This window comes from Choloepus didactylus, chromosome 12 (assembly GCF_015220235.1).
Source record: "Choloepus didactylus isolate mChoDid1 chromosome 12, mChoDid1.pri, whole genome shotgun sequence".
Lineage (NCBI taxonomy): Eukaryota > Metazoa > Chordata > Mammalia > Pilosa > Megalonychidae > Choloepus > Choloepus didactylus.
In genome coordinates, this window is record NC_051318.1 from 18,281,056 (window position 1) to 18,305,019 (window position 23,964).

At 34.2% G+C, this 23,964-nt stretch overlaps 1 protein-coding gene across 5 annotated transcripts in view; it reads left to right on the forward strand.

The window, feature by feature from the left end:
• Positions 1–23,964, forward strand: part of XPO4 (exportin 4) — a 131,378-nt gene that overhangs the window by 75,605 nt on the left and 31,809 nt on the right. For all 5 annotated transcript variants that reach the window (XR_005211088.1, XM_037800003.1, XM_037800004.1 and 2 more), the window contains 7 exons: positions 907–1,019; positions 5,692–5,849; positions 6,099–6,273; positions 20,872–21,048; positions 21,644–21,786; positions 22,303–22,448; positions 23,287–23,464. Coding sequence is in view for 4 of the 5 variants with exons in the window: in XM_037800003.1 (XP_037655931.1) it covers positions 907–1,019; positions 5,692–5,849; positions 6,099–6,273; positions 20,872–21,048; positions 21,644–21,786; positions 22,303–22,448; positions 23,287–23,464 (1,090 nt within the window). In the remaining variant the exon portion in view is untranslated. The remainder of the gene's footprint in view (positions 1–906; positions 1,020–5,691; positions 5,850–6,098; positions 6,274–20,871; positions 21,049–21,643; positions 21,787–22,302; positions 22,449–23,286; positions 23,465–23,964) is intronic.

Sequence of the window (23,964 nt, forward strand, 5' to 3'; positions counted from 1 at the left end):
CTTCCCTCTCAGTAAACTGTTGCTTAATGTATCTTAGCTAGGGTAATTCATTTAGTTAATGATTAGTAGTGAAGTGTGCATAACTTCTGTCTTTATTCTAAAACAGATTTCTCATTTCTTAAGAAACCTCAGTAGGCAATGTCATTGAGTGAATGAATTATGTTAAGTTCTTACAAATATGTATGGTTATATTACTTATGTATTATATGTACTGTATGTAATGTATGTATGCAATATAAAGACAGTATTCCATATTGAGCACCTGAACACCACATACATTGCTTTGTTGCTTTTTTAGTCTGTGGGAATTTTAAATGAGCATTCATAAGGTTTTGTATAAACTGAAATTAGTATTTGGGTATTGTGATTGGTGGGAAATTTTTCTTTCTTCTTTGGTATAATGTATATTTACTCTTCTAGTTCTTTTTTTTATTTTCCCAGTGAATACATTTCTTTTGGGGGAATGTTCTTTTTCCAAATATCCTGTATGAGATTCACATTTTGTATCTGCATTTTTAACTGTTATAACATATTGAGGGAAATGATAGGATAAACTTGCAGAAATTGATTCTTCTTTTTGTATGTATTTTGACACCTCTTTTGTCATTAGTATTTTTCCTTTTTGGTGCCATCACATTGAGATTTCTGGTTATTAAAAAGTTTCTGTATCCCTGTAGCATGACATACAATTATAATCAGACTGTTGTCTTACATTCCTGTAGCATTCTTTCTTTTTCAGCACTTAATGCCTTTTATTCCTTAGTTTCATGCATGAATTATGTAGCATATGTGAAGAGGTTTAAACTGTTTTCATTACATTCTTCCTGGAGGTTCCTGTTATATTTAGGAAATACTTATACTTTAGACAAAGTAGGAATGTTGTTGTTGACCTTGACACCAGATAACTGGGCCGACATTATATAGCCATGTTTGAATCTTCACAAAATGTGATGTTAAAGCCAACAGAGTCCTGGCGCGAGACTCTTTTGGACAGCCGAGTGATGGAGCTTTTCTTCACAGTAAGTCAGCCTGCATCTTTGGTAGGGAGTGTATGGAAGAGTGCCATTGGAAAGAATAAATGCTTTTGTAAGACAAGACAGATTACTTTTTTCCCTTAAGCCTTTTCATCTGATCAATAAATCTACTTACACAGAAATTGTGTAAAAATGTTCTTGCTGATTTATAAAAGTGTTATGTAACTATGAAAGGGTTAATATTTTGGAGCAGAAGTTCTCAAACTTTTTGATCTCAGGACCCCTTCCCACTCTTAAAAATTATCGAGGACCCCAAAGAGCTTTTGTTTTTAACTATTTATATTTACCATATAAAAATTAAAACTAAGAACTCTTGAAAATAATTTATTAGTTCAGTTAAAGATTGCAATAATAAATCATCACATTTTAACATAAATAATATTTTTATGTGTAACTTAATTATACATTTTGTCTCTCCCATACCTTTTTTAAACTATTGCTGACTCATACAGATTAAACACTATTAAGCATGTTACTTTTTTAACTTAATAAAACATAAGTAACATTTTAATGGGTAAATAACTACATTTTTTAGTGAGAGGAGTGGCATTGTTTTACATTTTTGCAAATCTCTTTAATGTTGGGCTTAATAGAAGATAGCCTGATTCTTGTATCTGCTTCTTCATTCAGTCTGTTGCAATATCACATGAGGTGTAGCCTCTGGAAGACTCCACGGCACACTTGTATGACAGTGAGATTGGAAAAGGTGCATACTCTCATAGTATTATTTTGAAAATAGTTTTGACCTCACAGATGACCTGAACGGGTTTTAGAAACCTCCAAGGATTCCTGGAACACACTTTGAGAATTGTTCTAGAATAGTGCATTTTTAATGTACTTATTTTATTTATTGGTCATGGGTTAAATTAGTATTATTAAATAGTAATTTATTTCAACTATAACTTTAGTCCTGTTTATTATTGGTAAAATAAAAAAAAGTGAGCAATATGAGTTTCCCTAATGTAACAGTCAAAAGCTGGAAAAAAATGTGTGTGTGTGTGTGTGTGTGTGTGTTTGTGTGTTTTGGTTGCTAATCTGCAATTATAGATTAAGTATACAAGTTAGATGTATTGACTGGGTCAAAAGTCCAAATAAAGACTAGTTAAAAAGGAAAACAAAACTATTTTGCTTAATACCAACCATTAATTATAGTTTCTTTTTAATTTGTTTTGAAAGTATTATTCACTACTTTTATAACTGCTTTCTTTTTTGACTGAACCATATAAAATTTTGTAGTTATATGGTATGTGTTCAGAAATATCTAGAACAATGTTATCTATCCATTTGTATAAATAAAAGAGTTTTTTTAATAGAAACATTTAGGCTGAGCATAAAACCTTGTGTTTTCTCTTTTAAATCAGAGAAATGATTGTTTAAAAACCCTGTCAAGATCAAAGGGATAATTGTAACTAAATTTTAAATTTCTGTTGCTTGCTTTATCTGGCAGGAATTGTTTTGATATATGTATCCAAGTTCAATTCTTTGTATTCACTTGATTGAAAGTAGATCCCGCTCCAGCAGTTTTTGAAAAGGTGAAAAACTTGCTGGCAGTACTGGAAACAACTACACCAAATTTGAACAGCTGTCCAGACAAACCAGACAGCTGCTCTTGTCAGCTGTGAACTACCACATGCAAATAACTTTTGAATTTGAAAGTTAACCCTTTTTTATTTATTTTACCATTTAAGTAGCTTATAAACAATTTTAATTTTATGTTGTTGGTTACAAAAATGAACAATGGCCAATCTTTTCATTTAATTCAGTTTTTTTGTTATTAAATTTAGTTTCAATAATGTGAATTCACTACTTAATTTAAAGTAGTTTACCACTGAGTATCACTGTCTTGCTTGATTTGAATAAATGCACATAAATATACTATTGCAAGGGATTAATACTTTAAATAAGCAGACCTTCTGTTCTCTGAACAGAAGAGTACTTTTTATGTTGCACTCTGCAACTCAGAAGTTTGCGAACTTCTTGATTTTTCTTTCTTCCATAAGCTCCTGTAAAAACCACTCTCACTTTTGTTTTTCTCCTACCTTTTTGACAGATTGCACTTGACCTCATTTCTGGTTTCTTCATTCTGTGCTTCTCACATAAATATGGTGTTCCTATCTCAGTTCTCAGCCTTGCTAACTGTATGCTCTCTCCTTGGGCTGTCTCTCACACACGGAGAACTTGAAGCCCTACTTTTCCACCAATGACTCCCAAGTCTATATTCAGCACAGGCCACTACAGAGTTCCAGAACCATATAATCCAAGTGCTTACTGAATGTTTTGATTTGGATGGCCCACAGACATTTCAGATTTAACATGTTCCAGTGGAATTCATCATCTTAATAACTTGCTTCTTCCTTATTCCTTGTATTGATGATTAGCCTCACCATTCACATTGCTGGGTGGCCTGCTAGACTCTTCGATTTCATTAATCCCTTTGCCTCCTTCCAATACTGAGGTGGTGAATTCGCATTTTAATTAGTAAAATATAATTTATATTGAAGTACTTTTCCAGATATGGCAGAACTCCTTTGTAATGCTGACATTGGGAAAAGTGCAAGAATCTGCTATATGAGAATTAATCATTTATCATGAGTTTTATGTGGTTCATATTTCAGGGGCCATAATTTAAGCATGATCAATATCGGCAGGCTCTTGGGAAAGTCTTTTTATTTAATTTAATTAATTAATTAATTTTTAAACATAATTGACATTAGCTACTCCCATTGAAGCTGGTCTTTTGATTCCTCATTTCTCTAATTCCTAAACCAGGCACTAGGAGCTATTTTGCCTGGCTGAATAGAGAAGATTGTGAGATGGGTTTGTGTTGTCCCGGATTACACTCTATCCATTGGTAGAATGTACCTTGGATATAATGTTTAAATGTTGATTGATTTCCAGGCATGATAACAAAAATTTAGTTATGGTTTTTGGATAAAGAACTTAAGAATGGGTTGCATTCAGAAGTTCATGAGATAGAATGTGCATATAGGAAATTTTTTATTATACTTTGCATTTACTGTATGAAAATTAAAATACATTAGAATATATTTTAGGAAACATTTGTATTGTTCTACACCAGTGGTTGGCAAACTTTTTCTGTGAAGGTCCATATCGTAAATTTTTTTTAATCTTTGCAGATCATATAGTCTGGTGCAGCAGCTCAACTCTGCCATTATACAAAAGCAGTCATGGGTGATGCATAAAAAATGGGCTCTATTTCAATACTACTTTATGATGGGCAATAAATGTTGAATTTTGTATAATTTTCCTGTGTCACAAATTATTGCTTTTTACTTTTTTCAACCACTTAGAAACATAAAAACTATTCTTAGTTTGTGGACTAATAGCAGCAGGCCAGATTTAGCTTGTGGGTCATGGTTTGCTAACCCCTGTTCTAGACCAAAGAGAGTAACATATTTTAAGCTTGTCAGTATATTAAATAACTTTATAATTTCTCGAGCTTTTTCAGCATTTATAAATTTCTTAATTTATTAATTCTTAAGAATTCCTTAATTTCTTAAGTAGTTTGGAGGTTAAAAGTGAATGGAATCAGTCAGTGAACAGGATTTATTTATTGTGTGTTCATTGTGGTCCCGGCACTGTACCAGTGAAGATTTAAAAGGAATGTTCTAACCTGAAGTAATCTATCAATGATTTGCAGAGACAATATGAACAGAAACTTAAACAAATAGGAAATAAATGTTCAGAATTGTGTGGCATCCACAAAATAGAGAGGTTTGAGAAGGACAAGATTAGAAGCACTTAGCAAAGTTCTTGTGGAAACCAGAAGATGGTCACACAGGGAAGTTTTTGGTAGATTAAAGTAAATAGTTATCATATGATTTCTTCACTAAATAGACATTTTCCTTAGCTATTTTAATTATGTTAGATCACAGAAATAAAGCATCTTTAAAATTTGAGATTATTAATACTGTAAAAGTAAGTAGCAGTATTTTGGGACCATTTCTCTCATACTGTATATCAGGTTTTTTACATCAGTATTGCATTATTGAAATAAAATCTAGATGAGCTTTAAAATTAAAATAAATGTAACCTAAAATTTTAATAAAAAGTTTAGCATCTATTATAAAATAGCAAAGTGTAGGATAAAATGAGATTCAAACAAAAAATTGTAGGCAATCTCAGTGAAAGAGTATGCTTACATATTAGTTGAATGGATGAGTATCTAGGGATTGAATGGTATATTGGTTTTCTAATTCTACAACTATTTACTTCCACCAAAGCAGCATCTATATACTCTTGATTGAACTTGTCTGCTAACTTTAGCACGAAGCTGTAGCTAGGCATAGTTAGCATAATACAGATGACTGTCGTTGTTGCTGTTTTTAGAAGTAGCAGTATGTCTGACTGGCTGGCATCTGTTTCTCTCTTTGTCATAACATGCTGGAGGCAGTTCAATTTTCAAAATGTAGGTAGCCCTCAGTTAAAAATAAATTGATATGTTTAAAATCATGACCTATGATGTAAAGTGAACCAGGGGACAATTTTCAAATTTAGTTTAATTAAGGAATTAAATCTATTTTCTACAGATAACCAGCAACAGTGAATTTTTTCTCTTACCTCATTCGGCATGATAGACACGTGACCCTTACAAAAGAAGAATTTATATTTATGGATTAGTAATTCTTTCTAACAGGTACATCGAAAAATCAGAGAAGATTCAGATATGGCACAAGATTCTCTACAGTGCCTTGCCCAGTTAGCTTCTCTTCATGGACCCATCTTCCCTGATGAAGGATCACAAGTTGATTATCTAGCACACTTCATTGAGGGATTACTGAATACTATCAATGGGTAGGTATACTTCCCCTTTATAACTGAAAAAGGAACCTTCAATTTTTGTGTATGTTTAGCAGTGGAGGAAAAAAGGGAATTAGTGATTTGTCATCCCTTTTTATATTTTGAAGTTGTATTGGTCATTTGAAATTAATACACAGAGATATACCTTTGAACATGAAAAGGTGATAATATTTGCATGTTTGAAAATGAGTTATTGTAACTTTTTTTCTACCACTTAATAATAACCCGTTACTTGATTTGTAGAATTGAAATAGAAGATTCTGAAGCTGTGGGAATCTCCAGCATTATCAGCAACCTGATAACTGTGTTCCCTCGAAATGTTTTAACTGCCATTCCAAATGAACTTTTCTCCTCCTTTGTTAACTGCCTCACACACCTCACTTGTTCTTTTGGGCGAAGTGCTGCATTGGAAGAAGTGGTGAGTGACTATTCTAAAATAAATGGTTTCAGTTTTTCACGAGGAAATTTGCTGTGCCTTTAGGACATTTCTCATGATGATTGTTTTAAGTGAGTCGTAGAATTGCTTTTGTGTTTATATGTGCAAATTATTCAGCAACATGCATTTGGAAATATGACCTTTAAAAATGTGTGGATTAAAATCATTTTAGTGGATGGAATGTGTTGGTCTTAAGTTTTGATTTTGAGATAATTTAGTATCTGAACATAGAAAATGGAGTGAAATACATTAAAAATTATTTTGATGCTGCTAACTTCATGGTATGGTTATGATTATGTGTGATTTTTTAAAATTATTATCTTCATGAACTTTTCAGTTTGGACTTAAGCGGAAATTATGTAAATATAATTTGTTAAATAATTGTAACCATGCTTATTTTGATTAGACTGTGCTTTTTGATTTTTTGATGGTATAGTTTAATAATATATACAATGCAATTTAGCAACAATAATTAATACTAAAGATGTTTTTGGCACAAATTTTCAAGTTTGTATTTTCCAAATTTTGTATTTAAATATAGAAAATATGTACTAGAACCCCGTGATAGCATAGCTTCTTTTTAACAGTTATTGTGAAAACTACAATTAATCACAGAAAATAATGGTTTATTTTACAAAGTTATTAATTGTTGAAACTTTTTTTTTAATAAATCAAAATTTGAATCTTCTAAGACTGTAAGAATAAAAAAGAATATTTGTAATCATATTAAATTTGCATGTTAAATCCTAATTGAGTTGTTTTGGGTGGGAGACTAACAAAGTATATTTGAGCTTTTCATATTTCTTCAGAAATTGTTCAGAGAATAGAGAACTTGGGAAGGATTGTGTTTATGTAGTTTGGCAGTTTTGTGATTTGAAAAGGAAAGGAACCAGATCAGGCAGATATTTAAGTGATGGAAAAATGTAGATATTGGAGGAATAGAAGTGTAAAGGCATGATATTTGGGATTTGAATGTCTCAAGGGGAAATTTATGTTCTAAAAATGGAAATCCAGGGGAAATTGTTTGGTTTTTTTTTTGTTTTTTTTTAATCTTCATTTTATTGAGATATATTCACATACCACGCAGTCATACAAAACAAATCGTACTTTCGATTGTTTACAGTACCATTACATAGTTGTACATTCATCACCTAAATCAATCCCTGACACCTTCATTAGCACACACACAAAAATAACAAGAATAATAATTAGAGTGAAAAAGAGCAATTGAAGTAAAAAAGAACACTGGGTACCTTTGTCTGTTTGTTTCCTTCCCCTATTTTTCTACTCATCCATCCATAAACTAGACAAAGTGGAGTGTGGTTCTTATGGCTTTCCCAATCCCATTGTCACCCCTCATAAGCTACATTTTTATACAACTGTCTTCGAGATTCATGGGTTCTGGGTTGTAGTTTGATAGTTTCAGGTATCCAACACTAGCTACCCCAATTCTTTAGAACCTTAAAAGGGTTGTCTAAAGTGTGCGTAAGAGTGCCCTCCAGAGTGACCTCTCGGCTCCTTTTGGAATCTCTCTGCCACTGAAGCTTATTTCATTTCCTTTCACATCCCCCTTTTGGTCAAGAAGATGTTCTCCGTCCCACGATGCCAGGTCTACATTCCTCCCCGGGAGTCATATTCCACGTTGCCAGGGAGATTCACTCCCCTGGGGGGAAATTGTTTTTAAGCTTTACTCATAGCCCTTTCAACTCATCACACATGCAAAATCATTTTCATTTAATGTAATTTCATTGTAGTTTGTTCTTCCCCCTTGGTTTGTTTTCTCTTCTAAGCCAGGTGGATTAAACAGCATGATGGTCACATTTAGAAACTCAGCTACCTGTGTTAAGAATGTTCTTTAAACATTTAAAGAATAATTGCTGGGAGATACATGGCATTCTTGGTTTGCAGATTTTAAATTCAGTATTTGTTTTGACCAGGAGACTGAAAAACTTGGCAAAGAAAAGATTTTTCTGCCAAGGTTTGACATAAGAACATTGGAAATGAGAAAACTAGGTACATGTTTAGAGAAGTAGATATAAATTGTGCTTTGTTTCACAAGAAGGCATTGGTTATGTTGTAACTAATAGGTTTTATTTAAGAAGTATTATTTCTTTTAATCTCTTGATCTGTTTATGATGCTGACTTATAAAATATTTTAAAAAATAATCGGTCTCCTATTGAAAGGGCAAAGAGAAAAGACTTGTCTAAAGGCTTGCATTAACTGTAGAAGCCAGGTAGGGGGATTTGGTGAGGTTGAGAGCTAAGGGTGGCCCCTGCAAGATGAGCTGCCTGAAAACTAAACAGATACTCTTAAACGTCATGGCCACCCGATGCGGTTTTCACTGGTCTTGTATGTGTTGGGGGGTAGAGGGGGAAATGGTGTGTCGGGAAATGTACAACTAACACCAGAAGCGCCAAACTAGATTGGCTCTTCTGGAGTAGGGGCTATTCCATCTTCTGTTTCTTTGGGCACCCAGTAATTGTAATACTAGTCGATAATATGTAGTAGTTGACGTGTCAGCTGCATAGATATTCCAAAGTTAAATTAATAGGTGCTTTAAGAACTAGCTAGAAAAAAGTCAAAATAACTAGATAATGAATTAATTTCTTTTGCATTTGACATTCAGAGTCTTCTAAATTCTTTTCTAAATGGACGTTTCATGAATTTTTATTTGTGGCAGCCCTGTCATTTTTCTCTATTATTGCCATATTCACCTTAAGTGATACAGTTGTAAGAAAATAATTTAAATGCTTATAGCAGATGATTAATGGCATAAACTAAGGTAGGTTTCAGTCTTTGATCTTCTGTATGTCATTCCCTGTTAATTTTTACCCTCTGTAATACAAATATTGTTTATGATCTGTCATTGGACTTGGTGATTGTGTCAATGCCTATAAAATTTGAATGTCTTGTGAAATATTTTGTTCATATAAAATAAAATTCTTAATGTGTTTATAAAAGCTATAAAGCATAATAAAATGAACAATTGTGTATCAGTCAGATTAAGAAATTGTGTATTGATGGAGCCTTTTTCCCCAGATTAACCTTTTATTTTTCCCCCCTGTTATTGCAGGCAACTTTTTTGTTACATAAGTATTTCTGCCAAATGATTTTTTCCATCATGTTTGCTAGCACATGCTGCTAGTGAACTACCCAGCCAGTGCTTTTAGCATGTTTTTCCAGCTTCTGCAGTCTCTGATCAGTTGAATTTGTTTTTAATCCCAAGTCCTTGTAAATACTAAGTCAGTAAAGTAGCAGCAGCCTCAGGCTGGGAATAGAGATCCCAAAGTTAAACAAGGCTAAGGGATTTATTAAAGGTTATTCCTTAGAAATAAACATTTCTGTTTGAAGATTAATTGCCCACACCATCTCATGACATTTACGTCCATGAATCATATACTTTTCTTAACTCGTGTAATTTATGTTTACATATGAAGATAATCTTGACAAGCAACAGAAAGAATTTTCCAACTTCATGAAGAAGATTTGGACTTGTGATGTAGGCTGTTTGCTGTTTGTGGGGGGAAAATCGATTGTTGTGGTGTGGGTTATACCAAATGTCTGATAGTAACTGTGGTACGTTGCTACTTAGGAGTAGATTTGGAGTTTTTCACAGTGTGATAATCAGAATAACTTAGAACTACTCTAGCATGAGATTTATCTTATATACTTTTCCAGTATTTGATAATAGATTTTAATTTCAGAAATTGAATTCAGTGTCAAAAAAGGGGCAGATTCATATTCTGAAAGTTTTCTTTCCAAAGCTTTATTTGACAGAATTTTCATAAATAAAATTAAACATTATTTTGGAACTATATTCTCAACATAATTACCAAAACCTAGAAACAGATTTCTTCTGACTGAAAAGCTGTATACACTTTCAAGTTAGTTATGTGCCTTGAAGTGGAAGTGACAGTCTCAACGTTCTGCTCACCCTTTCTCCACCCTCCACTCCCAAATGCAGCAAAGTGGGGTCAAGTAGTCTCAGAGACTCTAAGCCCCTCTCCAAAGCCTTTCTGGCAGCAGGCCCGACAGTGCCCCGTGTATGAGCACATCGTGTCTAGCTGGGCCTCCTGAGTCATCTCTGCACGTGCTGCTGGCCGCGCTGCTGGGTGTGGGCCAGAGCAACCATGGAGCCCTGCCAAGGCATTATGAAAAAGTACTAGGTTAGGTTTCAGTCTTCTGTGAGCAGACTGAACGATTTAGCTGCCAATTGTCATCAACCAAATTTCTCACCCTTTGCCTGGTGAGGTAAACTTGTTTTGGTACCCAGAAGGAACCAGAAGGCTTTTTATAAGCCCATAATTCCTTATTTAAAATCACTGTCCAGTAAATAGGGGTTCTTATGGTCTACCTATGATCTTCTGTTTTGTCTAGTATCAGGGTTTTATAGGAGGGATTGTTGAAAGCTCTTTCAATGATGAACAAGGCTTACATAGCTTTTACATTTTCTTTATACTTTTCTGTATGTAAACAATTAAACTATGATAGGATGTATTAGATATGTACTAAAAGCAACAAAGACAGTTTTTAGAAAATGTCCTGGTTTTTCCTTTTGAGACTCTCTAGGCCAAAGGATGCTATTCCATTTAGATGAGTTCCTCTTAAGGTATGTTACCCATCTGTTTACTCTGGCAAGATAAACTGTTAAGACTTAACAAATGATGTCTGCAAAGCACATGCTTTGTTAAGTATACGAATAGGCCACAGTTGTTTCTGTGGGAAGAAACTATTTTATTCATCTCTATATTACAGCATTAGCTCTTAGTGTTCAATAAATTTTTGTTGAATTTATCCTCCTGTTGCTAATAAGAAATTGGGCACTGTGCTTGGCAATCTTAGCTCTGACTGATCATTTTATATATTCTAAGTCCTCAAAACCACTGTGAATGATTTTTAATGTTATATATGATCCAGACAAAAAAATGTTACCAGATACAAAGTTCTAAACAGAGTAATAAAATTATCATTTGTGAACCCATGACCCAGTTCAAGAACTCGGTTGTTAGCTATACGGTTGATAATTACCAATGTGCACCATCCCAGTCCCATTTCCCTAGCTACTTCCGTTTCCAAGCCCTGCAACAGAAATAACCACTGTTTTAAAAATTGGTTTATTATTTCCTTGCTTAAAATATTTTATACATATATATCCCTACAAAATATGCCATTGTGTGAATATTATACCACAATTTGTTTTTCTGTTCTGTTTTAGATGAACTTTTGAGTTTCCCCCCTTTTTTTGCCATACAAACACTGCTGCACTAAAATTTTTAAATGTGTTTTCTAGTATATATGTCTGATAGAGTTTTTCTCAGGTATAAACCTGGGGGTGGAATTTCTGGATCATAAAATATGTGAACATTCCGTTTTTTTTTTTTAAGAGGAGTTGTGGGTTCTGGAAAAATCATGCAAAAAATATAGGATTCCCATATACCACCCTGTTATTAACACTTTGCTTTAGTATGGATTATTTGTTACAACTGATTACAGCATATTTATATAATTATGCTATTTACTGTAACCCATGTTTTGATGTAGGGTTCACTGTTTGTGTTGTATAGTTCCATGGAATTTTTTTTTAGTTTTCATTATAGTACCATATAAACAATATAAAATTTCCCCCTTTAACCACATCATATATGTAATTCAGTGCTGTTAATTAGGTTCAAAATGCGGTGCTACTATCGTTATCATCCATCACCAAAACTTTACAATCAACCCAAATAGAAACTCTGTACAACTTAAGCCTTAATTCCCTATTTCCTACCTGCACCCTGACGTCTGGTAACCTATATTCTAGATCCTGACTCTGTAAGTTTGCTTATTCTAATTATTTCTCATCAGTGAGGCCATATAATATGTGTCCTTTTGTGTCTGGCTCATATCACTGAACATGATGTTTTCAAGGTTTGTCCATGTTGTCGCATATATTGGAACATCATTCCTTTCTACGGCTCAATAATATTCTATTATTTTAGTTTGTTAAAGCTGACAAAATGCAATATATCAGAAATGGGTTGGCTTTTACAATGAGGGTTTATTAACTTACAAGTTTACTCTTCTGAGGCCATGAAAATGTCCAATGAAGGCATCAACAGGCAAAGCTTTCTCCCCAAAGACCAGCTACTGGCGATTCTCAAGGCACATGGAGATGTCTGCTGGTCTCTCCCTCCACTCCCAGATTCATTGCTTCCAGCTTCTGGTTTCAGTGGCTTCCTCTCTGTTCCTGTGGTTCTTCTCTATTTTCTGTTTGTCTTTCTCTCTCAGCTTCTCTTGCTTTTCTCTCTCAGCTTCTCTGTGTGCTTCTCTGAATTTCATCTCTTATGAAGGATTCCAGTAAGAGGATTAAGACCCACCTAGGGCAAGCCTCAACTGAAATAACCTAATCAAAAGGTCCCACCCACAATAGATCTATACCAAAGGAATGAATTAGTTTTAGGAATATTATCTTTTCTAAGGCCCATAAAACCTCCAAATCATCACATCCATTGTGTGTATATACTACAACTTGTTTATCTGTTCATCAGTTAATGGACACTTAGGTTGCCTCCATCTTTAGGCAGTTGTGAATAATGCTGCTTTGAACATCGTTTGCAAGTATCTGTTCAAGTCCCTGCTTACAGTTCTTCTGGGTATATACCTAGAAGTGGGATCACTGGGTCTTATGGTAATTCTGTACTTTCTGAGGAACCACCAAACTGTCTTCCACAGCATCTATACCATTTTACATCCCTACCAACAGTGAATGAGTTTGTTCCTATTTCTTCATATCCTCTCCAACACTTGTAATTTTCCATTTTCTTGATAGTAGCTATTTTAGTGGGTATAAAATGGTATCTCATTGTGGTTTTGATTTGCATTTCCCTAATGGTTAATGATGTTGAACATCTTTTCATGTGCTTTATGACCACTTGTATATCTTCTTTGGAGAAATGTCTGTTCAGGTCTCTTGCCCATTTTTTTCATTAGGTTGTTTGTCTTTTTGTTGTTGAGTTGAAAGATTTTTTTATGTATTCTGTCTTATCAGATATGTGGTTTCCAAATATTTTGGGTGGTTGTTTTACTTTCATGGTAAAGTCCTTTGAGGAACAAAAATTTTTAATTTTGATGAGTTCCCATTTATCTATTTTTTTCTAGTGTTGCTTGTGCTAAAGTATAAGAAACTGTTGCCTAACACAGGGTTCTGAAGATGCTTCTTTGTGTTTTCTTTTAAGGAGTTTTATAGTTCTGGCGGTTATATTTGCGTCTTTGATCCATTTTGAATTGATTTTTGTATATGGTGTGAGGTAGGGTCTACCTTCACTCTTCTGCACATGGAGCTCCAGTTTTCCTAGCACCATTTGTTGAAGACACTGTTCTTCCCCAATGAGTGGTCTTTGCCCCATTGTCAAAAATCAGTTGGCCATAAATATGAGGTTGATTTCTGAACTCTCAGTTCTATTCCATTGGTCTATATGTCTGTCTTTGTACAGTACCATGCTGTTTTGATACTGTGGCTTTGTAGTAAGTTTTTTTTAATGCAATTTTATTGAGATATACTCATATGCCATATAATCCATCCAAAGTATACAATCAGTGACACACGGTATCATCGTATAGTTTTGCTTTCATTGCCACAATCAATTTTGGAGCATTTTCATTACTCCAAAATAAAGAAAAAAATATAAAAATGTATCAAAAAAGTAAAAAATAAGAAGAACACCCAAACTGTCCCATACTCCTTTTCCTCTCTATTATTTATATACTTTTTGTCATTATTTTATTACTCATCTGCCCATACACTGGTTAAAGCGAGTGTCAGTCACCAGATTTTCATTATCACGCAGACACACGATTAAAGTTATATAGTTTTATGATTGTCATCAAGAATCAAGTCTACTGGATTACTTTTCAGCATATTCAGGTATTTCCTTCTAGCTATTCTAATACACTAGAAACTGTTCTAATACACTAGAAAAGGAATATATATAAGATGCATAAGAATAACCTCCAGACTGACCTCTTGACTCTATTTGAGATCTTTCAGCTACTGAAACTTTATTTTGTTTAATTTTTCCCCTCTTTGGTCCAAATGGCATCCTCAATCCCATGATGCCAGGACCAGGCTCATCCCTGGGAGTCCTATCTCTCATTGCCAGGGAGACTTATACCCTGGGAGTCATATCCCACATAGAGGGGAGGGTAGTGAGTTTGTTTGCAGAGTTGGCTGAAAGAACCCACATCTGAGCAACAAAAGAGGTAATATGGGGATGACTCTAATGCATAATTATAAGTAGGCTTAGCTTCTCCTTTGTAAGAATAAGTTTCAGAAGGGCAAGCCCCAAGGTTAAGGGCTTGACTTATTAAATTGGGATTCTCTAATTCTTGCAGTAATAAACAGGAATTCCCCGGGTGAGGAAGTTTGATATTTCGACATTTTTCCTGTCCCTCAAGGTGACTTTGTAAATACTGTTTTTTATTTTCTGCTCAAAGTACAGTGGGGTGCATTCGGGTATCATATTAACCTGTACAGAATAACAAGATCTCATTCCCCAGCTTAGGTTCCGTGCAACAATGTTGTTTAAATAAACTGATCATACAGGTTATATTAGAAAGCATGCTACAGAGAATGTCAATTTTGTACCAAATAAACATCTCTTAAATAATAGTCAAAACTCAGGAAGAGATGTGACTGCTCTAAGAGCTTACAGTCTGTGAACCTTTACAACAGGACTCATTGAATACTCTGTTCTTCTGTGTCATCGATTGCCCAATCTCTGTCCACATTCTATCCCCAGGTACCTAGGCTCTAGAATTCAATTCTCAGCATTTGGTCATTATAATAAGTTTATATTAGTGAGGACTTACAATATTTGTCCTTTCCTTTCTGGCTTAGTTCATGCAGCATAATGTCCTCAAGGTTCATTCAACTAGTTGCATGCTTCATGACTTCATTCCTTCTTGCATCCTTTGTATGTATACCTTTAGGCTGCTCCATTCATTGCAAATTGTGAAAACTGCTGCCATAAACACCAGTGTGTAATTGCCTACTCGTGTCCCTGCTTTCAGTTCTTCCAAGCATGTACCTGCACCATTCTATTTCCCTACCATCAGTGAATAGGTATATCTCTCCACATCTTCTCCGGCACTTGTATGTCTCTGCTGATTTTTTTAACAGTTTTATTCATACACCATGCAGTCCATCCTGAGTGAACAGTCAATAGCTCCTGGTATAATCACAGAATTATGCTTTCACCACCACAATCTATATGAGAACATTTCCATTTTTTCTGCAAAAGAAGAGGAAGGAAAAAAAGAATAAGTAATAAAAAGGAAACAAAAAAGGAGAAACAACAAGAATCCCATACCCCTTCCTTAGTATCCCCTTCCGTTGACATTAGCTTTGGTGTATTGCCTTTGTTACACTTAAAGGAAGAATATTACAATGTTATTGTTAACTATATGTAATAAGTTTTAACATTGGGAAGTGTGAGTCCTCTAACTTCATTCTTCTTTTTCAAGATGGCTTTGCTATTCAGGGCCTTTTACCCTTCCATATAAACTTGATGGTTGGCTTTTCCAATTCTGCAAAGAAGGTTGTTGTAATTTTGATTTGGATTGCATTGAATCTGCAAATCGCTTTGAATAGAATTGACATCTTAATAATACTTAGTTTTCCCATCTAGAAACACAGAATGTCCTTCCGTTTGTTCAGGATCTTTGATTTCAAATGGTGTCTTGTTTTGTATAAGGCCATCATTCTTCACAGCTTCTACTCTATGAATCAGGTAGTCTTTAGAAGAGTGGATATATCCTAGAGAGAAAGAGTATATGTAATAAGCATAGCAGTGGAAATTATAGTAGAGATTGTTTTATTTTTTTTATAATCCTCTTTTGTTTCATACGAGATTTCTAATGGCTTGTAAAAGGAGCATTTAAAATGAAATAATCTTTTAAAACTTGAAAATAACAATAAGAGTAGAAAGTCAAGACTAGAGAAAACAGTAACCCTGCTATATAGGCTATAAGCTCATCTGAGATAATAAGTTTGATTTTCAGATTTGGATTTGAAAGTCTTAGAGTAGCAAGGGAGATGCAGTTCTTTAATAGGGGCTTCTGTAAAAAAGAGGAAGCTTACCAGCTCCTCAGAAGAATTTTTCCTAATATTAAGTAAAAATGAAATTAGAAAAAAATGCATTGTAGCACTTCTTGTAGGAGACAGTGAATGATATGGAATCCTCAGCTCCATGACAACAGGTCATGCTTTGACAGTTTTTATTTGGCTATTTCTGGCAACATTCTTTAACTTTATCATCAGGGTCTATTGGACCCAGTTTAGTTTTTGAGTTTCTTTGAACAGTTCTGACAATTTGTAAGGTTTGATGTTTCATGACTTTTATTCTTTCTTAGAGACTTTAAAAAGAACAAAAAGGACTTTAAAAAATTAGAATAAGACATTTTATCTTGCAATTACCTAATGGATGTAGTGGACTCTTTTTTTTTCTTCCATTTTTTGTGAAATATACATACAGAAAAGTGAAAACTCTCAAAGTATGATTTAACAGGTAGAGAGCAGATTTCAAAGAATGTGTTATGAGTTACAGTTCTACCATTTCAATTATTTCCTTCTAGCTATTTTAATGCCCTAGCAAGTAAAAAAATAAACAATAAAAAAAGCATTTATATAAAGATTCAGTAGTAATCTTTATTAAATCTTATCTTGTCTGTTGCTACCCCTTCCTCTTGTTTAATCACTTTTCTCAGTCTTCAGGGATATCTAGGCAGTGACCACCCTAGTTTGTTCATATTGAAAAGGGGTTTTGACATTAGGGGAAAGGGGGGCACTTCTGGCTGATGTTCTTGAAGAGGCTGTTGCCTCTGGGTTTTGAGACTTATCTGGCATAGGAACACTCTGGAGGATTTAAGTTTCTGAATAATAAGCTTAGTAAGTGAAACTTGAGTCTCAGATAGGGACCAGGGTATTCTTTGGGGTTTTCCTGATGATTTGGGCTTGTCCTACTGTGGCCATATGGCATATCTAGCTGAAACTTGCGAAAGAGTAACCTCCAGGGTAGCCTCTCGTGTCTTTGAAATTTCTTAGCCAGTAGACCTTTTGACAAGTCTAAATAAAATACATTATGGAATCTTAGTGATCTTATTTCTCCTATATCTTATCACATTTTGCTATTTGAGCATCTTAGTAATTATCTCAGCATGATTCATCAGTTATTCCCATCTATAGTGAAAAATAATATTAAAATAATAAGAAATTGAAAGAATGATGGAATTACCTAGAAGGTGATATTATAGTGAAAGAAATCACTGTTATTTGTTATTCTTCAGTTTTCTAATTGCATTGCCCAAAGTATAACATGATCTTTGAAGAAGTTGTTTAGGAAGTTTGGAGAGACACCATCTTTTTGTGTCTTTTTTTTTTAAACATTTCATTGAATACTGTTTAGAATTCAGAATTTTTCATCTTAGCAAAGAAGAAAATTGGCGGAACAAGATGTTTCACAGTGATTAAATGAGTCAGAAGGTGAATACAAGGAGACAGCAGCTCTCTAGGTTCTAATTGATGGTAAAAATAAAAATACAAGTGAAATCTCAAACTGAGTTTTAGCTGATGATATCTTAGGTAAATTTTCTTAAACTCAGTAATTGAGGAGTCAACAATATATTTCTAAGAGCAACAATAAAAAATAGGATATTCTCATCCAGTCAGTCTTTCCACTGGAAGAAATTCATCACCCAGTATTTTGTGACAAGATCCATGCCATCCAATTTTGCTAAAAAGATGTTGACAGTACTTTCTTTCATCTTTTTTTTTTTATGTTCTTGCAACATCATTTACATGATAGGATTCCTGATTGTACCAATGATGGAAACATTGTATACAAAGGTGACTGGTAGAATGGTGTTGAAATGAAAAAAAAAATCATTGCATTAATCATTTTATTGCATTTGTAAATCTAAAAATGCAAGTGTTTTTCAATTATGGAGCCAGAAGGATGGCCATCCTTCCTTCAACAAAATTATGAGCCATCAAAATTTTCAAAAGTAATATATTTGTTGGTGCATGAGCAAGGAGAAGAACCAGTATTAATAATAAATTAGAGCCTAATAGAGATGGGATTTTAAAAGTATTTACAAGTTGGATATATTTGATTTAGTCACATTCAAAGACTGTTGCCCCGTTTGGGTATCTATCCCTTTAAAGCCAAGAAAATATAGGATGAAAATTTGGGTTTGCTGAGTTTAAATTCTTAAAAAAATTCACAGTCCCATCATTTTTATATGAATTTTTCACAAAATGACTTAAAAATATTAAAGCAGTCCATTGGACTTAATCACTATTTTCCCTGGTATACTGAGCGTTAATAAAAGCCAAAGGCATAAAGAAGCACAAATTAGTTCTGGTTAATTTGCATACTTTGGTTTCTGTGACCACAGGTTCCTGGTATTCTCCCTGCCTCAGTGGCCTGCGCAGTCTCCTGTGGGGCCCTTTCCTTCTTCTTCTTCTTTAAAGCAACAAGCACCTTTTATTCTAGATGAATGCTTCTGGTTTTGTGACTTTAAAAATAAATATATAGATAACTATATGCTGATGATTCCCAAGTTTATATTTCTAGCCCTGACCTCTTTCCTAAACTCCAGCTGTATATCAGACATTCCCATTTGGACATGTCCAAAACAGAAATCTTTGTGACCCCATACCTGCCATCTCACATGCCCCCCCACCCTCCCATATTCCACATTTTAGTAAATAGACCTCCATCTCTCCACGTACCCCCCTTGCTTTTCTCTTTCCCTCAGGCCATATTTCCAGTTCCATGAGCCATCTTGTCAGTCCTTCCTCCAAAATGTATGCTCAGTCTGGACTCTGGACAGTACCTCTTCCCTAGCGTAAGACCCCACCATACATGCAAAGCAGACTGGAGGTTTTTTTTTTGTTGTTGTTGTTGTTTTTAATATTCGTTTTATTGAGATATATTCACAAACCATGCAGTCATACAAAACAAATCATACATTCGATTGTTCACAGTACCATTACATAGTTGTACATTCATCACCAAAATCAATCCCCGACACCCTCATTACCACACACACAAAAATAACCAGAATAATAATTAAAGTGAAAAAGAGCAACTAAAGTAAAAAAGAACACTGGGCCCCCTTGTCTGTTTGTTTGTTTGTTTGTTTGTTTGTTTGCAGACTGGAGTTTTTTATGCTTTGTTTGTAAGGAAATTGCTTCTCACTGCAATTAGAAGAAATGTTCTAATCATGGCCTGTAATGGTCCTCTTCATGTTTTTTTGCCTACCTCTCTGATCCCATGTTGTGTTGGGTCTTGGCATCTATTGCTCCAGATATATGGACACTTCCTGTTGCTTGAGCATGCCAGGCTCATTCCTGCCTCCAGGTCTGTGCAGCCTTTGAAGAAACATTAGTTCCATTCAGTGCTTTTTTGGACCACAAGTAGCTCTGTAAAATGTCCTGATGATGTACAACAGCTCTGTTACCTTTTTCTCTGAAAATTTCTCTTTATTTCTTAATGCTTTTGGTGTAAAAACTTTAAATTAATAGTAGTTGCTAAACGAACAAGACAGACTAGGAAAGAGGAAAATTAAGAATAGCAATCCAAATAATTTCACTAGGAATGTAATAAATTGTTTGATACAGTATGTATGGTCTTGTTAGTGTAAGCGCATGCAGATATAGTTATGGCTTTTACACTCTCAGGGAGAGTCCTAGTCTAAATAGAGAGTTGGGGAAGAGACGAGGCCGCCTCTAAGCTTTTATTTACCTGTCCCTTTTTAATATATTCATCTATTTTCTAATGTGTTTTTTCCACTTGTGTTTCCTTTTAAAGAAGAAAAATTAACTGATGGAAATAAATCAAAAAGAGGAAGGGAAAGTATATTCAAAAAGTGTTTATGCTTGTGAAATTCTGGATTTTTCTCTAAAAAATGAAACTTGTGATATTTCTCTAATATTAAGGGTTGAGTCAGTAGATATTAAATTTATTGAAGACACTTATTTTCTACAGTATGGAATTTGCTCTTCTTTGTAATTATGAAGTGAATGATCTATTGTTAAGGAGCATCTTTGAAGTTTGCCCCACATATTCTTAAATATGCTGACTGGGTCAGTGTGTTTTGATCACTCTTCAGTTTCTCTAAAATCATTTTAACAAGTGTAGGAAGTGCAAATTATATCTCTTATTAAAACAATTCTTTTCTTGATCACAGGAAAATGTTCCTAATATTTTTATTTGCTAATTGCACATTCCTCAAAGCCCTGAATCACTAATATTCTAAAAAGTAAACATTAATTCCTATTGCCTAAGAATTATTTAGATTGAAATTAGAGACATTTTAGAGAGTTTCTTTGAAAGCCTACACTTTTTTGCTTCAGTGTTTGAATTGGTTAATTAATTTAAGAATAAGCCCATTTAGGTAGGTTATTGAATAATAATTGGGAACATTTGTTAAAGGAAAACTTGATAAAACTATTTTATGCTTAGCTGTGTGGCTCTTGCTATAATGCCTATTTTGTTACTCTTGCCTTTTGTTTTATGAGTGTTCTTTTCTTCTAGCTTGATAAAGATGATATGGTATATATGGAAGCATATGATAAATTGTTGGAATCCTGGCTAACTTTGGTCCAAGATGACAAACATTTCCATAAAGGCTTTTTTACCCAGCATGCAGTTCAAGTTTTTAATTCCTATATTCAGTGCCACCTAGCTGCTCCAGATGGCACCAGGAATTTGGTAAGTTTTAAGGCAGTAATTAAAAATCCATTATAGCTGATTATACACTGTATAATAATTGCATAACACTAGAAATTTAGGTTGGATGCGCCTCAGATTTGCTGAGAGCATTAACTGGAAGCCAAGTGATCCCATTTCCAAGTGAGTTCTTTTTTCTGTGGGATGTTGTTGCAGTTACTGTCTTTCTTTTCAGTTATGAGTCACCCACCTGTGTCTTTATAGTTGTTAGGCGATGTGACTGACTTCCTATATCCAGAGGACTATGGATTTTAAAGATGCCAAATCCTTTCATTGACAGAAGTTAAATTCTCTGGTATAGGGAGTGGTTATGGGTTTGCAGTTAGCTGTGTTATTTATGGTGGGGTAAATACCCTCCACTTTTTTTCTTTTTCTTGTTTCCCCCCATTTTGTAACTATTTGGTCTAGCAACTTAATTAAAAAAGGAGTCCCTTGACAACTGTACCAGAGGGTTGGCTCTGTTTAGCTCTGCCTTTCATATGCAGTACTGGAAATTACTTTACTGTACAGCAGAAATTCATGTTTATTGAACCAAGTAGTACAATTCCTCATTCTTTGTTTCGTTTATGTATAATAGACTGCCAATGGTGTGGCCTCTCGTGAGGAAGAAGAAATAAGTGAACTTCAAGAAGATGATCGAGACCAGTTTTCTGATCAACTAGCCAGTGTAGGAATGCTAGGAAGAATTGCTGCAGAACACTGTATACCTCTTCTTACAAGGTACAAACAGTCCAAAGAAACCCCATGGAGAAAATATTCTATATTCACAATTCCCTGGAGAGCACTTAAAGTGTAAAGACTAAACACCCCCACCCCGTATTCCAGCACACTGGAACAAATGGACAGAAACATACTCATGATTGCATTCCTTGGCATAGACATTTGGAGCACAGGCACTACAGGATAGATGGCAGAAAGATTATGGAAAACATGGTATGAGAAATGATTTGACCCATATAAATAAAAACTTGGAATAACCAATTTTCAAATGCCTGTTGTAAAACCTTGTTTTAATTCATTGTTATAAACAGTAAATCACAGTTGCTTTAGTACTATGAACAGTAAATCACAATTGCTATAGTGCTATGAGAATACAATAGTATTCTATAGTAAATATTTTTGAATATGTGTTTTTGTGCTAACGTAATTTATATTGTCTAGTAAATGAAGGTTATAAATTGTTCTAGGTATTTGATTATTGAGTTTTATGAAGCTGTTGTTTTTTGCCCATTTTAGCTTATTGGAGGAAAGAGTTACAAGACTCCACGGTCAGTTACAACGACATCAGCAGCAATTACTTGCTTCACCTGGCTCAAGCACCACTGACAACAAAATGCTTGATGATCTGTATGAAGATATTCACTGGCTCATTTTAGTGACAGGTTGGTTGGTTGTTCTTTTTAGAAATGCAATTGCTAACTGGGCAGTTTTAGCTTTAAAAGAAGCTTTGTATATTATAAACTATGGACCTTACAAAGAATTGGATGAAATTTGGATGTAGCTGCTGTCACAGAACTACAGGTGCATTTTTAAAAATAATGTTTAACATACTCAGTGCCATTTGCAAACCGGATGCTTTATGTGGATCTCAGTTATTTTTCATAGTATCCCTCTGAATGAATACTATTAGGTATTATCATTATCCTCATCATCATTGTTATTATTATTCCCATTTTATAAATGAAAGGGCTGAGACTTAGAGGGTTTAAGAAACTAGACCATGGTCACACTGCTATTAATTTTTGGAGCAAAATGCAGATGTAGGCAGTCTGATTTTTAGAATCTTCACTCTTAACCACCATGCTATTAGTGTTTTTGTACTTTAATCAGAAAAAAAGTCTTTACTTTTGAAAAGCAATACCCAAATATCAAATTTTCATAGTGATAATAGTAGAATTTTTATTAACTTTATAGAACATATTACTGAAAATTATTTATAAGGTATTAGATTTTAAAAAACCTCCATGTCACTATGAATTATAAAATTGGTGACTAAAACATTTGCCCTTTGTCCTTATCTGTATTTTTGAGGGTTACTTAACTGAGAAACAGAAAACTTTTTCTCATAAAACCTGACATTAACAGATTAACATTTATAATTTACTTTTTACATCAATTTATGTGATGTATATAAATCATATAAAACTGAAAACATATATAGTGCAATTTGATAAATGTAGATTTGTTAAGTGTTCATTTTTAATTTTTTTTAAACTGAAGGCTACCTCTTAGCTGATGATACTCAGGGAGAGACTCCGCTAATACCTCCAGAAATAATGGAATATTCCATTAAGCATTCATCTGAAGTTGACATTAATACAACACTTCAAATTTTGGGATCTCCAGGAGAAAAGGCTTCTTCCATCCCAGGGTACAACAGAACAGATTCTGTGATTAGGTAATATGAACTCTATAGCTGTGCTCTTGTAATTTATACTGTTTTATAAATTCTGAATTGATGGGTAGATGACTTGAGTGACAGGCACGTTGTAAATCTGATACTGAGAGAAAATAAAACTTGGAGAAGCCTTGAAATAGAAACGGATTGCAAGCACTATCAGGAGATAAGCAATGCCACTCTAGTGAGACTTGATAGCTGTATCCAGTACTTGAGGAAAAAATGTGAAAGTATTCGGAATACAATGAGACTTATAAGGGACATTCAACCTAACATGCAATGAACATTCCCCTCATCGATCTGAAAGCAGTACCGATGAGCATCCAGGTACCCTAAGTGAAGGAAAAAGAATTTGAGACTCCTAGAAACCAGATGAAAGGTAACATGTACTTATTGTTCATGAAACTAAAAACTACATTTCAGTGGCATTCTTTAAGAAAATTATAATTCTTACAAAATGGAAATATTTGCCTGAAGATGTGAAACTTTTGGAGACTGTC